Source organism: Chinchilla lanigera, unplaced genomic scaffold (assembly GCF_000276665.1).
Source record: "Chinchilla lanigera isolate Chin_1 unplaced genomic scaffold, ChiLan1.0 scaffold00163, whole genome shotgun sequence".
NCBI lineage: Eukaryota > Metazoa > Chordata > Mammalia > Rodentia > Chinchillidae > Chinchilla > Chinchilla lanigera.
This window is the reverse complement of record NW_004955564.1, coordinates 410283-428043: the sequence shown is the minus strand read 5'-3', so window position 1 is coordinate 428043 and position 17761 is coordinate 410283. Positions and strand designations below refer to the sequence as shown.

The window sequence follows — 17761 nt, the reverse complement described above, 5'->3', positions numbered from 1 at the left end:
TTCCATAAATTTACTAAAAATCAACTTGTTGTAAAAAATAATGAGTAAAAGAAAAGAAAGTAAACAATCGGAAAAATATTTTAATGCCTACATAACTTTTGAGTTTAATGTTTTCTTTCTGATTATTATAGTAACCACAGTTATTGTAAAGAAAATTTAAAATAGAGAAAAGTATTATTTTAATGCTAATTACCTGGGGAGATAATCACCACTTAGGTTTTAATATATTCCTTTCTAATCTTTTTCCAATCATACATCCATTTTTTAATTAGGAAGATACTGTTTTTCTATGTGTTTATTAGCCACAAAATATAATGAATATTAAGCTTGTTCATATGGTTTCTGAATAATGGGAACTGCCAAGAAAAAACTCAGTGTTTTCTGGCAAAGTAGAAATCCTCCTTGGTGTGAGTCTGAGTAAAATAAACTTCCTGGGATGAAAAACTCAAAATGAAAGTCCTACCTTGCTTCCCATAAACGTCCACACTCACTGTGATGCTAGGACAGCCTTGGGCAGCTCTGCTTCTTTGACTGAATCTGTCTGAGTCCCCTATTTCTCTTCTGCAAAGAGAAAGTAGGACCCCAAATGCTCAAACCAGCAACCCACCTGGCTTTTGCAGCCTCTTCCTGCTCTACCTAACAGTAGGGTACACTTTCTCATCCCACATACTCCCCTGCCTTAGGTCCAGCATCCTGCTTCTTTTAGAAAAATGCATCCCTGCCCTGCAAACCAAGAGCCCACAATCCTGAGTGGAGACTCATGAACCAACCAGCAAGGCTGGGCCAAAGCGGCCCAGTGTGGAGAAGGCTGGGCCTGAACACGAGTGGCCAAAGCATCCATCGCACGAGCCGTTACTACTGCTCACACGAAAACATCAAGTTAGTGGTCCATGCTTGAAACAAAACAGCAGGAGCCCTTTGGTCTTCTGGGCCCTGTAACGCACCAAGGGCATCACAGGCTGTCAGTGCTCAGTGGAGCCAGGCGAGCAGGGGCCGGGAGCAAGAAGACCCAGGCCAAAACAAAGGAGCCAAGGCCAGAACAAAGCACCTCCGCGGTCTCAAATTTACCTCCTCCACGTGGAACAGACTCAGTAATTCGGATCCCCGGGGAAGAAAACAGTGAGCATTTTCCATGTCCTGTTACGTGTTGGCGGCACTTGGGCAAGATACAAAATAAATAACCCACCAGGACTAGAAAGCGGGGTCTTGTCTGTCAACAATGAAAAGCCACCACAGGAAATGGTTAGAAGGAAAACTGTCCCTCCTACTAAGGAATTTTAAATATGCACTGTCCCCAGGGCCCCTTCCCTCAAGTCTTCATTTTCTCATTTGAGAATGGGATTTGGGGTAGCTGTGTGTAGGCTAGGGATGTGGCTCCATGGGAGAGCACTGGTCTAGCAGGTGCAAGGTCCTGGATTCCAACTCTAGTACTGCAAAAGAAGGGGAGGGGTCAAAATACATCTGTCTGAACCAATAACCAGTATCATACTAAACTGGGGAAAACTAAAACTATCCCCCCTAACATCAGGAACAAGACAAGGATGTCCACTATCACCTCTTCTATTCAACATAGTACTTGAAACATTAGCCACATCTCTGCAAAAGGAGATTGAAGAGAACATCAGAAAATGGAAACATGTCCCCCGCTCCTAGATAGGTAGATATCAAAATGGTCATACTCCCAAAACTGTTATACAGATTCAAAGCAGTCCCAATCAAAATACCAATAGCAAGGGGCTGGGGATTTAGCTCAGCGGCAAAGCGCCTGCCTGGCAAGCGAAAGGTCGTGAGTTCAGTTCCTGGTACCGGAGAAAAACCAAAAAAAAAAAAAAAAAAAAAAAAAAAAAAAAAAAAAAAAAAAAAAAAAAAAAAAAAAAAAAAAAAAAAAATACCAATAGCATATTTTACAGATCTTGAAAAAAACAATCCTAAAATTCATATGGACCCAGAGGAGACCCAAAATAGCAAAGGCAATTTTGGGAAACAAGAGCACAGGTGGAAGTATAACAATATCTGACTTCAAGCTATACTACAAAGCAATGGCACAAAAACAGCATGGCACTGGAACAAAAACAGATACATGGATCAATGGGACAGAAGTGAAGATACAGGAACTTACCCTGTCACATTCAGCTATTTGATCTTCAACAGTGGGGCCAAAAGTATATGTTAGAGGAAAGACAGCCTATTCAACAAGTGGTACTAGGAAAACTGGTTATCTGTGTGCAGAAGGTTGAAACTAGACCCTTATCTCTCACCACATACTGAAGTAAAATCAAATGGATGAAAGACCTAAACATTAAAACAGAAACACTAAACCTACTGGAAGATAAAAGCACCAGAAGAACATATGTATAGAAAAGGATTTTCTAACCTCAATTGCACAAGAATAACAAATTGGATTATATCAGACTAAAAACCTTCTGTACAGCAAAAGAATCAGTCAGTAGAGTGAAGACACAGCCTACAAAATGGGGGGAAATTTTTCCAGCTACTCCTCAGACAGAGGACTAATATCTAGGCTATACAAAGTACTCAAAAATCTTAAACCACCTAAAATTAAAGAGAAATAAACAGACAAGAGAAATAAACAGGCAAGAGAAATAGATACTTCACAGAAGAAGAAATAAAAATGGTAAAAAAAAAATGAAAAAATGCTCAACATCTCTGGCCATTAAAGAAATGCAAATTAAAGCAACACTAAGAGTCCATCTTACTCCAGAAAGAATGGCAATCACTAAGAAATCAATCAATTACAAATGCTGGGGCTGGGGATTTAGCTCAGCGGGGGCTGGGGATTTAGCTCAGCAGCAAAAGCGCCTGCCTGGCAAGTGCAAGGTCGTGAGTTCGGTCCCCGGTACCGGAGAAAAACACGCCCCCCCCCAAAAAAAAAAAAAAAACAAATGCTGAAGAGGCTGTGATGAAAAAGGAATCCTCCTGCATTGTGAGCAGGAATGTAAGCTAGTACAGCCACTATGGAAATCAGTATGGGTATTTCTCAAAAAACTAAAATTAGAAATTCTATATGACCCCCTGCCAGGTATTTTCCCCAAAAAGCTTAAGACAACACACCACATCAGTACATGCATATCAATTCTTATAGCATCACAACTCGTAACAGCTAAATCCTAGAAACTGCCTGTATACCCATCAACAGATGATTGGATAAAGAAAATGTGGTATTTATATACAATGGAATACTGTTCTGTTATAAACAATGACAGATATGAGACATTTGTAGGAAAATGGATACACTTGGAAAATATATTGTTAAGGGGGCTGGGGATTTAGCTCAGCAGCAAAAGCGCCTGCCTGGCAAGCGCAAGGTCGTGAGTTCGGTTCCCGGTACCGGAGAAAAACCAAAAAAAAAAAGAAAATATATTGTTGAGTAAAATAAGACACATAAGCTTAAACACTGTATGGTATCTCTCATTTGAGTAAGGCAAAGTACAAACAAAGAGAATAATAAAGGATGGATAAAAGAATCTCTTGCAATAAGGAAGTGGTCCAAGAGAAAAGTGCAAGGAGTGAGGAGGAGAGGAAGGGCCAATAAGGAGAATAAAGATGTCTTGCCCAGGAACCTAATAACCTCAATTAATGCAAACATTATATGCCATAACATGAGCTAAGACAAACAATATTCACAAGAATGAAAAATGGGGTAGGGAAATTGGAGGAGGAAAGGGGGGGTAGGAAAAGGAAAAGGAATAAAAAAGAAAGAAAGAAAGAAAGAAAGAAAGAAAGAAAGAAAGAAAGAAAGAAAGAAAGAAAGAAAGAAAGAAAGAAAGAAAAACGAACCTGTGGTATGTACATGTAATTGCTCCCCAATATGACTGTAAACTGCAGAAATTGCCAACATGTACTAATAAAATGAAAAATAAAAACAAACCCTTCCCCCCCAAAATATCTCTGTCGTTGTCACTCTCTCTTTGCTGAGACACAACACCACACACCCACAACTTAAAGGAAAGGTTTGTTTTGGCTCACAGTTTGTAGAGCTTTTGGTCTCTAGTTTGGTGGCTCCAAGGCAGGTTCTCATGGCAGACAGACATGTCAGAGCAAAGCTGCTCAAGGCAAGGTGGACAGGAAGCAGAGGGCGCACAGGGAGGAACGGGGGACAGGATAGACCCTCCCAGGCCACACCCCCAGTGACCCACCTCTTCCAACCAGACCCCACCTCCTGACAGCAAGTCAGTTGTACTCCCTGCCCCCACCCCCATAGTCCAGTTGTTTTCCAAAAGTCCCACCTATGAGCATGTAAGACTTTGGGGACATTTTAGATCCAAACCACGACAGTCTCTTTGCATCCCAGTCACACAATTGCGTGGTAATTCCCAAGCCCGGACAACAGGCCCAAGCAGCTGAGGTACGCAACCAGTGGGTCCTCCATGACATCTTCCATCACAATACCCGCCTCCCTGCCTTGGTGAGGACCCGCTGACTGGAACGGTTCTTAGGGACCCTTCCAACCCCAACACTCTAAGGAAGAAGTCAGGTTCCCTCCCCACATTCAGAGCGTAAGCTCCCTCTGATCCTTAAACTGGCCACATAGAACACCGCCCCCTGGCCTCCTCCAAGAAAAGAAGCACCATTCTCCCAAACATGGCTCCCCAGTGGTTTGTTCAGATTGAGGCTTCTTTCCTACTGAGACAGAAAATTCATGAAAGCTTTGGTTCTCAGAATTGGTCATGGAGTCATCCCTGGACAGGGGCTGGTGATGGAAAGGGGAACAGAGGGGTAGAGGGCTTTGCTAAATATCTAGAAAATGCATAGGAGCCCCAACATTTCATGGGCTCCAGAAACTCTTGGAGCCAAATAATCTTTGTGAAGATACATTTTTGAATTGCATCTGAATTTGGATACGACCTTTCTCCATCCTGGCCATGGGAGCTGGGAAAAGCTCTCACCAGAGGAGTTTGAATCCAGCCTTTCCTTACCCTATCACCCAAAGAAATGAGCTCATTCTATTGACTTCAGAAAAAGACATCACCAACTGGCCCAGGAATAACACATGGGAAATTGAAGACAGTGGTATAATTAAGTTCACAAAAGGCCAATTCTTCTGGCCATATTTCAAATGCTTGTAATGCCTTCTCATCCATTCTACCAAATGACTTTACTTCATAATATATTCAGAGTGAAAAAAATATAATGGATTTTTCTGAGATATTCAATTAGCTCAATAAAAAGAGAAAAATAATTTTTCAATAAAGAAATTTAGCCAAATGACTAAAGCTGACAGTGAAAAACCAACTTCAAAGTAATTACGCATTTCTTTGGAGTTCTTGCTCTCACAAAAGTTGATGACGTGCCACTATTAGAAATAGCCGTCCTTCTGATGAGTAATTACATTTGTGTTCCTATTGGAGCAGATGTTTATTTGAATGTTTACTCTGAAACCATCTTGGAGTGTTGAAACATTTCAGTTCCCCCCAGCCTGCATAGAGAATGTCTGTCCTCCCTGCTCCGCTTCCTTCAGGCCAGTTTCCTCCCCATTAACCGATACTTCTTCCAAGAAGACACCAGGGGCAGTGTGTGCAAAATCTCCCTGCTGCTTTTGCTACTCACCCTATAGGGTGCACATGTATTTAACTGTTAATCCTCTTGCAAATGACCTCCCTTTTGTCTTCTACAAAACCATCCTCTAGCCTTTAAGCTTTGGGCTTTGGCAGGGCTCCGCCTCTCTTGCGTCCTGCACATTCACCTTGGGGAACCTAGTTTTCCAGAAAGCTTTCGAAAGCATCTACCCAGTGACAGCTCCCCAGCCCCTAACTCAGCTCCACATTTCTCCTAAGCTGCCCACTTCTACCTGGTGCCATTAGCACAGTCAAAGCTGGTCTGGTGGTCCTTCCATTGCCCTCTGCTTTTCCTCCGGCAGCCCCGTGTGCACACCTAACCCCCAAGGCCAGGTGTTTCCCTCCTGTTCAACCTTCCTATGCGGTGACCTGCTTAGCCCATTGTGTCTCCCTGCCAACAACATCTTCATTTCCTATCGATACAGCTGCCTGTGTTCTGGAAACCAGTTAGATCAGACTGTCACACACTCCTCCTGAAAATCCTCTGGTGGCTTTATGAGACCCACAGAACCAGCATGACTCCTTGTTGTGACCACCAAGGTCCCCAGGCCCCACCAGCCCTTCCAGCCTAGCCCCTTTGCCATCCTCCAATGTGCCCTGCTGTGAAGGAGCACCCAGCCCCACAATGGCGCCTGGTGACTTTGAACTGACAGCCACTTAATGGGGGCTTGGGCGCCAGCAGATCTGAGCCTTTGCAGGACTCCACATGATCCTCCCTGTTTCTTGTCACCTCCAGGGTTCTGCGGGCTCTGGGGCTTCCTGTCCACCCCCTCAGGGCACAGCTACAGGCCATAAAACTGCCCAGAAGCAGAGTGAAGTGGCTCTTTGGCCACGTAATTTCATTCGTGCTGCAGCTGTATGGTATCAGCTGCCCGAAGGCCACAGTGTCCACACTGCCTGTTCTGTCCATGTAAGTAGGAAAGGGTCTGAGTGTAGAAAGGGCTGGTAGCTGCTTCACTCACACCTGTGCTCTCCCTTCAACCAATCCTCACTGTTCTTCTAAGTCCCATGCTATTCAATAGCTGAAAACTCACTGTGCATCTCAAAAAGTAAATATAGGAAAGAGGAGGGAGGTAAGGGAGACGGGGTAAAGGAATCAAAAATGGTCAGGATATGTCACATGCACGCACCAGTTTCCAAAAGGAACATCAACATTACGTACTGTAAACATACACTAATAAAAGAAAAAGAAAACATCCTGTATCTCCTTAACAAAATGTTACAGGAGCATTGCAGAACTGTATTTGTTCAGGACACTAGACTTAGGCAGTATTTCGATAGTTCGATAACCCACTTACCTGAGTCCCTTGTTGGTGGACACTCCCGGGGAATTTAAAGTATGTGCTATTACAGTGCCGGGATTTCCTTTGAATATGTGTCTCCACATGCAAGGAGCACATCCAAGGGGAAAGTGGTAGACAGAGAGAGCTTACAGTCTGAGATGTGAGTTGGTCTTGTAGTACTACTGAGCTTCTCCAAAGACTATTCATTCCTTCCTACCCTTCTCAACTGTGAGTCTGCATTTCCCTCCCTAGGCAAGGTATTCTGAGAAGAAAAACATCACTTCATTGTTTTAAATTGCATCTTAAAAACAGGAATCTGAATATTTCATATTGACTGCTTAAATTCTCTGCCTTCCTTTATCAAATATTTCTTCTTACTTTATAGAAATGCCTAACAAACAAACTGTGGCAATTCAGTTTGTACTAGAAACGATCTCTTCTAAATGTAAGTTTTATAGGGATGAGTTAGTCAACCTTTGCCGATAAATAAATAAGAGATAAAATAAAGTCTGGTTAAGTGCAAACAGGAATAAGAAAGGGGAAATGGAGCTGCAATTAGGTTAGTACTGTAACACTGCTGTGTCAAATTACAGCTGCTCTCCAGCTTGTGATGAGGTTATGTCACCATAAACTCAACAGAGGCTGAAAATATCATAATCCAAAAATGTATTTAACAAACCTAAACCATCATAGCTCAGCCTGTTCCACCTTAAATATGTTAAGAACAGTAACATTAGCATACAATTGAGTAAAAACCTCTAACACAAAGCTTTTTATAATAAGGCTTTGAATATCTTGTGTAATTTAAGTGCTGCACGGAAAGCAACAAACAGAATTTTTGGATGGGTACACATTGGCGCCGTCATACAGCTGAAAACGCATTGAGTTGAACCATCATCAGTTGGGGACCATAGGTATAGTACAATAATTTTATAGGGGTGCATCAAATCTTTTGGGGAGTAAGGTAAATATGCACACTTACAAATCTGTGGTCTACAAATCTGGCTCTAACTTTTCTAAATTAAAATTAGAAACCACTAGTGAATGGTTTTTCCAAGAACAAACCTCTAATGAACAGATGATACAAAATGAAACGGGGCCAGGGACATAGCTCAGTGGCACAGCACCTGCCTGGCAAGTGTAAGGCCCTGAGTTTGGTTCCCAGTACCAAAAAAAGACATAGGGAAAACTGAAGTCAATTTGAGCCTTGTTAACATTAAACACCCTTTTCTATTTATTTTATTTTTTCTTGCTGGGAGCTGAAGCCAGGGCCTCATGCATGCTAGGCAAGCACTCTATCACTAAGCCATATCCCCAGCTCTGAACAGCCTCCCTGTAAGTGAAACACATTATTAGATTAGTGATTATAAGGGCTTTTAAAAATAATATTCCTTAAAGTGGAAAACATTTCAGAAACTAACAGAAATATTAAAGACAAAGGGCTTTAAAAATAAAGCCCAGAGATTATGTTATGATTGCTTCTCCTGCCCCCATGGCTGGCAGGTAACTTTATTTCTCATCACTTGTCCACTGTCTAAATTGTCCTTGTCATGTGGACCCATCATCTCTGACCTACTCTGCCCCAGGAAGGAAGGCCCTGCCCAGGTCAGACCTTTTGCTCCTTCGTTAACTCCCTACTTCTGGTTGAGCTGCTCCAAAGCAACCTGAGCTCCTGCCATGGTATCTCCATCCTCCCCATAGTGCAAACAGATGAGAATCCCTGGCTATGTACATACAAGTTTTAATTTGATAAACAAGGAAAAGCTGACCTTGTCATCCTCAGTCTTTTAGTGACTTTCGGTTTCTATGACTTTGTACAAGAAGGTTAGCATTGTAAAGACAAAAGATTAAGCCTGAAGAACTTCAATCAGCAATCTCATATATATTTTTTAAAGGCTTCATAAACCGCCAAACTTCATACCAAAATGCAATCTATTATTGCCATTCCTGATTGAAATTGTTAATAATATTTTTGTATTTTTATTTTACAAAAAAATAAAACACATTTTTATAACCAAATAGTAAGAGAAAAGCAACAGTTATTACAATGTGCACATTATCTTCAGAGTAGTTACTCAGTACAAGACATATAAGCCAGAAAGATTCTTACAAAAAAGAAACCAACAGTAACACAAACTTACTTCTCAGTGAACTAAGGTAAACTTTTAGTATAAATGAAACAAATTAGCATACATATATTAAAATATTTTTAAAACAACAGAACATATAATTTGGGAAAGTATTTGGCCTTCTCCCTGCTTCTTATTTATCTTTCTTCTATTTTGCTGTGTGTGTGTATTTACATATGCCAATCATAGTGCATCTCATATAAGAGAAGCACTCAATACATAAGCTTGTGTGTCTGACTTATCTCACTTAACATTATGTTGGCAAGGTGCATCCATTCTCCTGCGAATGCCTTAAGTTTATCTTTCTTTATGGCAGCGTAGTACTCAGTTGCGTGTAAATACCACATCTCCCTTATCTATTCATCTGTTCATGGACATATACTTTGTTTCCAAGGCTTAGCTATTATAAATTGTGCTGCTATAAATGTGGATGTGTATGTATCCCTGTAATATGATGGTTTAACTGTTTTGGGAAGATACCTAGTAGGAAGACAGCTGATTCAAATATAATTTCTACTTTTCTTTTCTTTTTTTTTTTTTTGGTACTAGGACTCGAACTCAGGACTTTGTGCTTGCCCGGCAGGTGCTTGAGCCACTGAGCTATACCCTGGCCTTCCTTTTCATTTTTTGAGGAATCTCCACACTGATTTCCATAGTGGTTGTACTAGTTTCCATTCACACCAACATTGTCATAGAGTTCCTTTCTCCCCACATCCTCACCAGCATTTGTTATTTTTAGGTTTTTTGATGATAGCCATTCTTTCTGGGATAAGATGTTATCTCAGTGTAGTTTTAATTTACATTTCTCTGGTGCCCAGTGATAACAAGCATTTTTTATGTATTTATTGGCCATTTGTACTTCTGAGAAGTATCTATTCGTTTCAGTTGCCAATTTTTTGACTGGATCTTTTATTTGGGAGTATAATTTTTTCAAGTACTTGCTACATTCTTGACATTAGTCCTCTGTCCAATGAATAGCTGGCAAAAATGTTTTACTATTCTGTCTCTGAAACTGTTAATAATATCAAATCCACGATGTACTAAGTATGCACTGCAGAAATTACTTTCTGGTAAATTACCTTCTGGCTATTCTGGTCACACCCTAACGTCCTTCCCGTTCCCACAGGCAACCCTCCCGCCACGGGCACAGGGACTTTGCTGATAACCCTGGAAGACGTGAACGACAACGCTCCCTTCATCTACCCCACGGTAGCCGAAGTCTGCGATGATGCCAAAAACCTCAGTGTGGTCATCTTGGGAGCATCAGACAAAGATCTGCACCCAAACACAGATCCCTTCAAGTTTGAAATTCATAAACAAACCGTCCCCGATAAAGTTTGGAAGATCACCAAGATCAACAGTAAGTCCGGGTCAAACGCTCTGCCCTCATCTCTGCTTTGAACTTCATTTCTTTCCCCAAACCCTTTCTCTCCTGCTCTCCTGTGTGTTCCCACACCATTTAGGTTACTCACATATTGTAAAGACAGTTTCCCTGCCAGCAAATGAACACAGTCTGTAGAGGTACTGAAGATCAATTTCTTATAAGTGCAAACTATATGCCCTCCAGTGCCCACCTCCAGATGCCCTCTGTACCATATACTTGATGCTGTATGCTCAGACCTCTGCATTCTCCCGATGCATATGTAGCCTCTGCATTTCTGCCACGCTGGAGCAGCCAGTCACAAGGTGATGATTCTCTGTCTTCCTCTCTGCTTTTTATTTTAATTAAACTCCACAGGTTCTCTTTGTTCCTGGCTTGCTCAGAACATTGGCCAACCAGCCCAGCCTTCGGCCTTTGAAGGCCAAGCTCACTGCTTCCCCCACAAGGGTCTCCGGCTCCGCTGTCTCCTCTCTCAGAGCCAGAGAACTGTATCTACCTGGGCTTTTGCCAGAGCCTTGGAGAGCTCTTCCATGGTTTGCCCACCTTCATGAAAGACGGCAGCATGGGGGTGTGTGGGCATCAGAAGCACCAATCTTTCATGTATGTGACAGGCCTCCCCAGACTGAACCTCGTCTGTATGATGACCTTGCCTTCACTGAAGACTGTGACATTCTTCCTTGCGTCCACTCTCTCATTTATGAGACTTCTTTCCCAGTACCAAGAACTAAACCCAGGCCCTTCACACTAAGCTACATCCCCAGTCCCTTTTAATTTTTTTTTTTTTTTTGAGACAGGGTCTAACTAAGTCACTAAGTTACCCAGTTGGGCTCAAACTTGCAATCCTCCTGCCTCAGCCTCCCAGAGTGCTGGGATTATAGACATGCGCCACTACACCTGGCCTCATTTATGAAACCTGCCGTGCAATGTCTCTCTCCCAGTCTTTCCACACAGGCAAGTGGAATTCAAAATTTGACCCAAAATTCCCAGGCTCTGCCTTATGAACTTCGAAGTATTCCTGTATCCACAGCACCTCTCCGCTCTCCTCCCCAGCTGCACTAAGTCTGCCTTGTCATTCAGAAAAGCAAACCAAAACAAAACAAAAGCAAAAGCACCCTGGTTAGTGCATCAGACACCCTCGATCTTCGGCGATGGCTGGACATGATGCCCTGCTCCTCACCTGCTCGGTCTCGCTGTTGCATCCACAGAGGGATTTCTGAGGGGGACAGGGATGCTCCTTTTATTACACTTTGAACAAGTCTTATATGATTGTGCGTGAAATCTTCCATTAAGAAATCTCATATCTATTGTTACAGGCCTATCTCATATCTTATAAGTACCTTTCTTATGATCAATCCTGTTTGCCTGTTTGTCTCTTTTATTGCTTTTTGCAGAATAAACTCTTCATGTGCATCATTTTTAATGACAGCAGCTCTTCCCTGGGCCAAGGGCCTTCGTGTTTTCTTTGTTGGTTTCTACGGCTGCAAGGTGTGAACAATCATTGGCATTCCTTCCAACTGGAATGTTCCCATCCAAGAGGGGAGAAGGCAGGAATTGTGCCTTGAGTTAGTCTGTGGTCCCACAGGGCAGCCGTCACATTGTTGTGTCCATGTCCTCAGCCTCATTCTCCCTCCTGGTTTTGTTAGTTAAATGGCTTCTAAATTCTCTCTGCTGTGCCAGTCTTTTTCCCAGAAAGAAGCTGTTTAACAGGTCAGGGCCAACCACGTTGGCACATGCCCATTAATGCCAGCACTCCCAACTGCTGAGGCAGGAGGATCACAAGTTCAAGGCCAGCCTGGGCTGCACTGTGAGTTTAAGCCCAGCCTGAACTTCGTAGTAAGACCCTATCTCCAAAAAAAAAAATCCCCTGTCATCTGAGTGGCTGAAAGGAGCCTAAGCCAAGACCAAGGAAAAGGAGAGGGGCACTTCTGAGTAGTACCAGGTGGCCAGGGTAACAGAGGGTCCCACTGCACACGGGCTTAGGGGAACTGGGGGGGAGCTTAAAGATCCAACTTCCTAGCCCCAAATCTAGGGCTACGGCTTAACGATTCAACCATAACACAGTTTATAGAGCTCACCTCCATGACAAAACACAGGGGTCTGTCCTGCGCAGGTTAGGGGCCGTGGCTTTTCACGTTCACTCTCCCGACGTGAAGAATGCGCTTGGTAGGTGGAGCAAGTCTGGAGGAGCACTGCTCAGTACTTAGTGACTTTCACGACAGTGGGTCTCCTGGAAATTGATTCTTACAGAGCAGAACCACAGGACGGACATGCAATGGTGGAAACACCGTGTCACTGCTCCGTGCCACACAGGAGCCACCAGCCTCGGGTGGCACTGGGCATCTGAAATGTGGCTTCTGCCACCCAGGAACTGAACTGATATTTTTACTTGACATTAATTAATTTAAATTCTAACTGTCTCTGGTTGTAAATTAAAATGCAGCGCCCGTGGTGCGCAGTTTCAGTCGCTAGGACCTCCGGGTTGGCCCAGAGTTCTGTCTTCCCCTGTCTCATGGGGGCCTTTGTCTTCCAGATACGCACGCCCTGGTGAGCCTTCTGCAGAACCTGAACAAAGCAAACTACAACCTGCCCATCATGGTGACAGATTCAGGGAAACCGCCCATGACGAACGTCACAGACCTCAGGGTGCAGGTGTGCTCCTGTAAGAACTCCAGAGTGGACTGCAACGCGGCGGGCACCCTGCACATCAGCCTCACCTCGCTCTTGCTCCTCACGCTCCTCAGTTTAGTGTGTGAGTTCGCCCAACCCCTCACGGGTACAAGTATGAAAGTGAACATCACCCCAGTCACAGACCCCTTCTGTTTCCTGTATAGTGTTCCGAGAAAATTGGTCCCTCAGGAAACATTCACCTGTAGTTTTTGTGCTTGTGCAGGAGAAAATCTTACACGTAGAAGTCCTCCAGCTAATGTTTAAAGGCATTTTAAGAGCCCCCTGCTGGCCCCTCAGAGGAACTGTGCCAAAGCACTCTGCTGTCCTGCAAAGTGGAGACAGTTGCAGAATTCTTCCCAAGCACCTTGATTTGAGCTAGTAAAAACGTTCCCAGATTGGTGAACTAGTCCTCCACGGGGCTATTTTTTTCTGCATTGTGCAGCATAATACTTTTACAAGGTTAAAGTAGATATTATGCCTTTCTAAGAACAGTCGTGAGAATTCACAGATGGAGGTTGGGCTATAAGAAAAGATAAATTTAGTCAGGCATGGTGACACACACCTGTAATCCCAGAATTCTAGGAGGCTGAGGCAGGAGAATGACAAGTTTGACCCCAGGCTGGGAAACAATGACTTGGCAAGACCCTGTGTCATTTTTTTTAAATTTTGTTTTAAAAGGCTGGGGATGTGGCTCAATGGGAAGACCCTGGGTTCAACCCCTAGTACCTTACCAAAAAACAAAAGATAAATTTATAATTCATGCTTTTTCACTAGCTAATAGTACTGTTATATAATGAAATATTTAAACAAATGGATCATTACACTGGGTAATATAAATGTAAACATATGAGTAAGTACTTGTCAGATGTTTTCCATGTTTGCAATAATAGTTCAGTCTTAACCTTAGCAATATTAGCTCTTGCCATCAAAGGCCTGTGGGGCCTTAGTATTTGCATTTTGGGAACTCCTCGCTGTAATTTTAAATTCAGGAGTTAGAAATGCACAGAAAGAGAGGACAAAGGCATTATATCCCAGTGACAGTCACACATTTCAACACCGGACACCCTCTGTGTATAAAGCTCCCTGGATGGGTCAGACACCCGTGCAAAGAACTGAGAAAGGGAAACCCAGCCATGGCTCCCTGTTCCTGCACATTCCACACTGCCCCAGAGCAAGTCACCTTCCCTGCCCAACCTGTCTCTCTGCCCAAACTGCTCTGATGACCACGCCTTCACCATCACCAGCACCGTCATCCCATCACCATCATCCCACACCCTCCAGCCACAAATTCCAGTGGATCCCAACACCTAAGCCCTGCACCATCCCTGCGCCCACTCCCACTGCAGCCCCTTCTGTCTACGCTAGCTGGTTCCCAGCCCCATGCCTGCATGAGAACGTAGGGAAAGGCAGTAGAAATCAAGAGGCCTCCCCACTGGGGGCCCCATGCGTCTTCCGTGGTAATGTAGGAGACAATATCATCCACAGAGCATGCAGGGGTAGAGATTGTAAGGGAGGAAACAACCAGGCTTCACAAGAGATAGTCACAGGGTTACAAAAGAGCAGAAGTGGTCCAGAGTACCGTGGGTTTACAGCAACACCTTCACTTGATGCTGACAGATTCCTAGCCCTGGATTCCTAGAGTCTAGAACAGTTCCCTTGTAAGCAGAAGCTCCCTGGTGCTGGCTTTCCTGGCTGATTTGCTATAGTCATCACTATAGCCCTAGGAGGTCACCCTTTATGTACTGACTGCGCAGACAAGAGTGGATCTCCACTCTGGTGCACAGGAGTCCGCCAGGGGGACTTCTAAGTACATTCTACCTACACCTGGACCCTGTTCCAATGGAAACCCTGTTTCTGGAGGTGTGACTCAGATATTTGCCCATTTTAAAGATCTGTTGGGCGACTCTAAGGCACTAGACAGTTGAGACCACCCTCGTGAGTGAACTGTCCTAGAACAGAGGCTCCTGGACCTTATCACAGCAAGCCCTGGTCTTCTCCGCCTTTGGAACACATGCTAGTTCCCTCGGTTTACTGTTCAGTGGGAAAAGGGAGCAGGAAGGTGAATTTAAGAATATGAACTTGAGGATACTTAATATGGATGGTGCTCAGAAAGAAACCTCAAATCCTGGCAGGGGGCAGCAAATCCACCATCAGTTGTTATGGATGAAACAACACCAGCAGGGTGGAGATTTCTGTGGCATCAACCTACCAAAAATGCATCTAAGAAGCTTATAGAATTAAAACCTGTATAAAACAGGAAGTTTTATGTTTCTTTGAGGCAGGGTCTTAAACCTCATCACACCAGCCAAATCTGGTCCACAACCCATTTTTATAAATAAAACTTTATTGGAACACAGCCATGCCCATTCCCTGACATGCTACCTGGTTGCTCTCTGCTACAATGGCAGAGGTGAGTAACTGGAACAGACACTGTATGACCTGCAAAGCTGAAAATATTTACTATCTGCCCCTCCACAGAAAAATTTTGCCAGCCCTTGCTTTAAAGCATTATCTGTAAAACTTCAGTGGCTGTAACAGCAGATCCCATCATACAGTATGGGAAGGAAAGATGGGGTTTCTCTTCCCCCCAGATAATATTCAGATCTGAGGGGCTACCTTTAACCAAGCACCCTGATGTTTGTGGTTTTCTTATCTATTGGCCTGTGGTTTGACCCCACTTTATAGATGAGAAAACTGGTACTCAGAAAGCTCCCCAGGTGAGTAAGCAGGAAAACCAGCTTTCACCCTCAGACCGCCTCCTGTATGGAAATAAATGATGAAACATTTGCATTTATTGTGGTACTGGAGATGGCTTTATTGCAACTGAGAATTGAATCGCAGGATCGTCCCATCCTTTTTTGACATCTAAAAATAAAAGAAATAAAACTAATGGCACTGAGAGTAATAAAAAATGTAAATGGAATTATTGTTACTGTCAATTCTGCTATGTAAATTACATGCTGGTGGCATTAAGGGGATGCATAATTCTTCCCTCGGTGCCCACCCAGTGCAACAAACCATGCCTTATTAAATCGCATCTATAGTTTACCAGCCCGGCTCTGAGCAGTTCAATGCAGGCAAGTCTTAGGAAGAGAGTTTTTGACTATTGCTTCAGGCTGAACTAATCAGAAATAGCAAGAATAGAAAAAGAAGATCAAGTGAACCATTTTAACAAGAACAAAATTAAATGTCTCTATTTTGGGGGGATGGTGGGAAGCTTCTAAAGAACAGTCTCCATTCCATAGAATTTAAAGAGGCCACCAAGCTGAGTCAAAGGCAGCCACTAAAATATTTTTGTTTTATTGTATAAAGGTATCACTTGCCTACAGTCAGACCTGCCAGGGTACGCGCACAATGTGATGGATTTTGGTGGCTGCAGATGTTGTGCAGCCGCGCTCCAATCCAGACAGCCCCTAAGCTCCCGATCCCGCCTCACCCAAGCCCCATACTGGTCTGCTCCCCTAGGATGCTTTTGCCCTTTCTAGAGTTTCCTAGAGTGTGCCGATATTTGGTTCCTTTGGGGGGATGGTGGGAAGCTACTAAAGAACAGTCTCCATTCCATAGAATTTAAAGAGGCCACCAAGCTGAGTCAAAGCTGATATTTGGTTCCTGCCGATATGTGTGTTCCTTTGCATTGTGGGGAGAGACCCTAAGCAGAATGGGCCGTCCTCTTCCTGCAGATGGCCCTGAGTCTACTCTGCAGAGAAGCTGTCGCCCCTAACGCAGTACAAGGACAGTTGTGGACAATGAGAGTTGACCCTTGAGGGATTTACGTGCCACGCACATGCAAGCTCAGAGCTTTACATAAATTATATAGATTACCTCGTGTAATCACCCCAGCAGCTCCCGGAGGGAGGGTCATTTACATTATAGCTTAAATTGACTTAAAACAGGAATCAGAAACTCTAATTTGAAAACAAAGGGCTAGAGACTCATTTAGTGGATTTTATACAGTCCAATTTTTTTAACCCATTGACCCCTGAGGGACAGTTGGAAATGTCTAGAAATATTTTCCATTATCATGACAGAGAGGAGGCTACCAGTGGCATCTAGTGGATAGCGGCCAGGGATGAGGCTGGGTGTCCTCCCACGCACAGAGGTCATCCAGCTGCAAATGTCACTGGTGCAGCTGTCAAGGATTCTTGCACTGGTCTCTAGCAAAAACTAGGTATTGGAAGCATTAACCAAAAATATAGATCTATAAATCGTTGCAGCATCCTGAAGATCAATGACTATTGACATTTAAAAAACAGAAAAGACCACTTACCAAAGCTAACCTAAGAGAACATCTGAAAGAAAGTTCTTCAGCAATACTCCGAATTTTACAACTGTCTTGCCAGTTGGCTAATGAGACCCGATGGCTGCAATACTGAAAGTACGGCTTCAGCCCACAGCAGGGCTGAGTGGCACAGCGCCTGCCCTGTGGGTGGGCGCTGTTGGACGCCAGAATAGCCAGCTCAGCCCCACCAGGACTGACAAAGGTCATCTGAGCAAGACCCACGAATGCCTCCTTCGCCTGCCTCTTCATGGCTCTAGAGCGCCCCTCCCCAAAGCCCAAGAGTTGGGCTTGTTTGTGAAGAGCTGACAACTGTGACAGTGGGGAAAAAGGTTCTGCAGATGGTGAGATCCAAGCTCTAGGCTGGAACTCAGTGCTTTTATTTGTTTTTTTTTGTTTTTTTTTTTTTTTTTTTTGGTTTTTTTGGTTTTTCTCCGGAACCGGGAACC

General features: G+C 43.7%; 1 protein-coding gene across 2 annotated transcripts in view; it reads left to right on the top strand.

Moving 5' to 3' along the window:
- The window catches only part of Cdh13 (cadherin 13), a 1142761-nt gene that overhangs the window by 1121837 nt on the left and 3163 nt on the right, over positions 1-17761 (top strand). Inside the window, exons 13-14 of one of the 2 annotated variants that reach the window (XM_005413239.1) lie at positions 10115-10348; positions 12900-13118. In XM_005413239.1, coding sequence (XP_005413296.1) covers positions 10115-10348; positions 12900-13118 — 453 coding nt within the window. The remainder of the gene's footprint in view (positions 1-10114; positions 10349-12899; positions 13119-17761) is intronic. The other variant, XM_013509197.1, reaches the window with a different exon arrangement.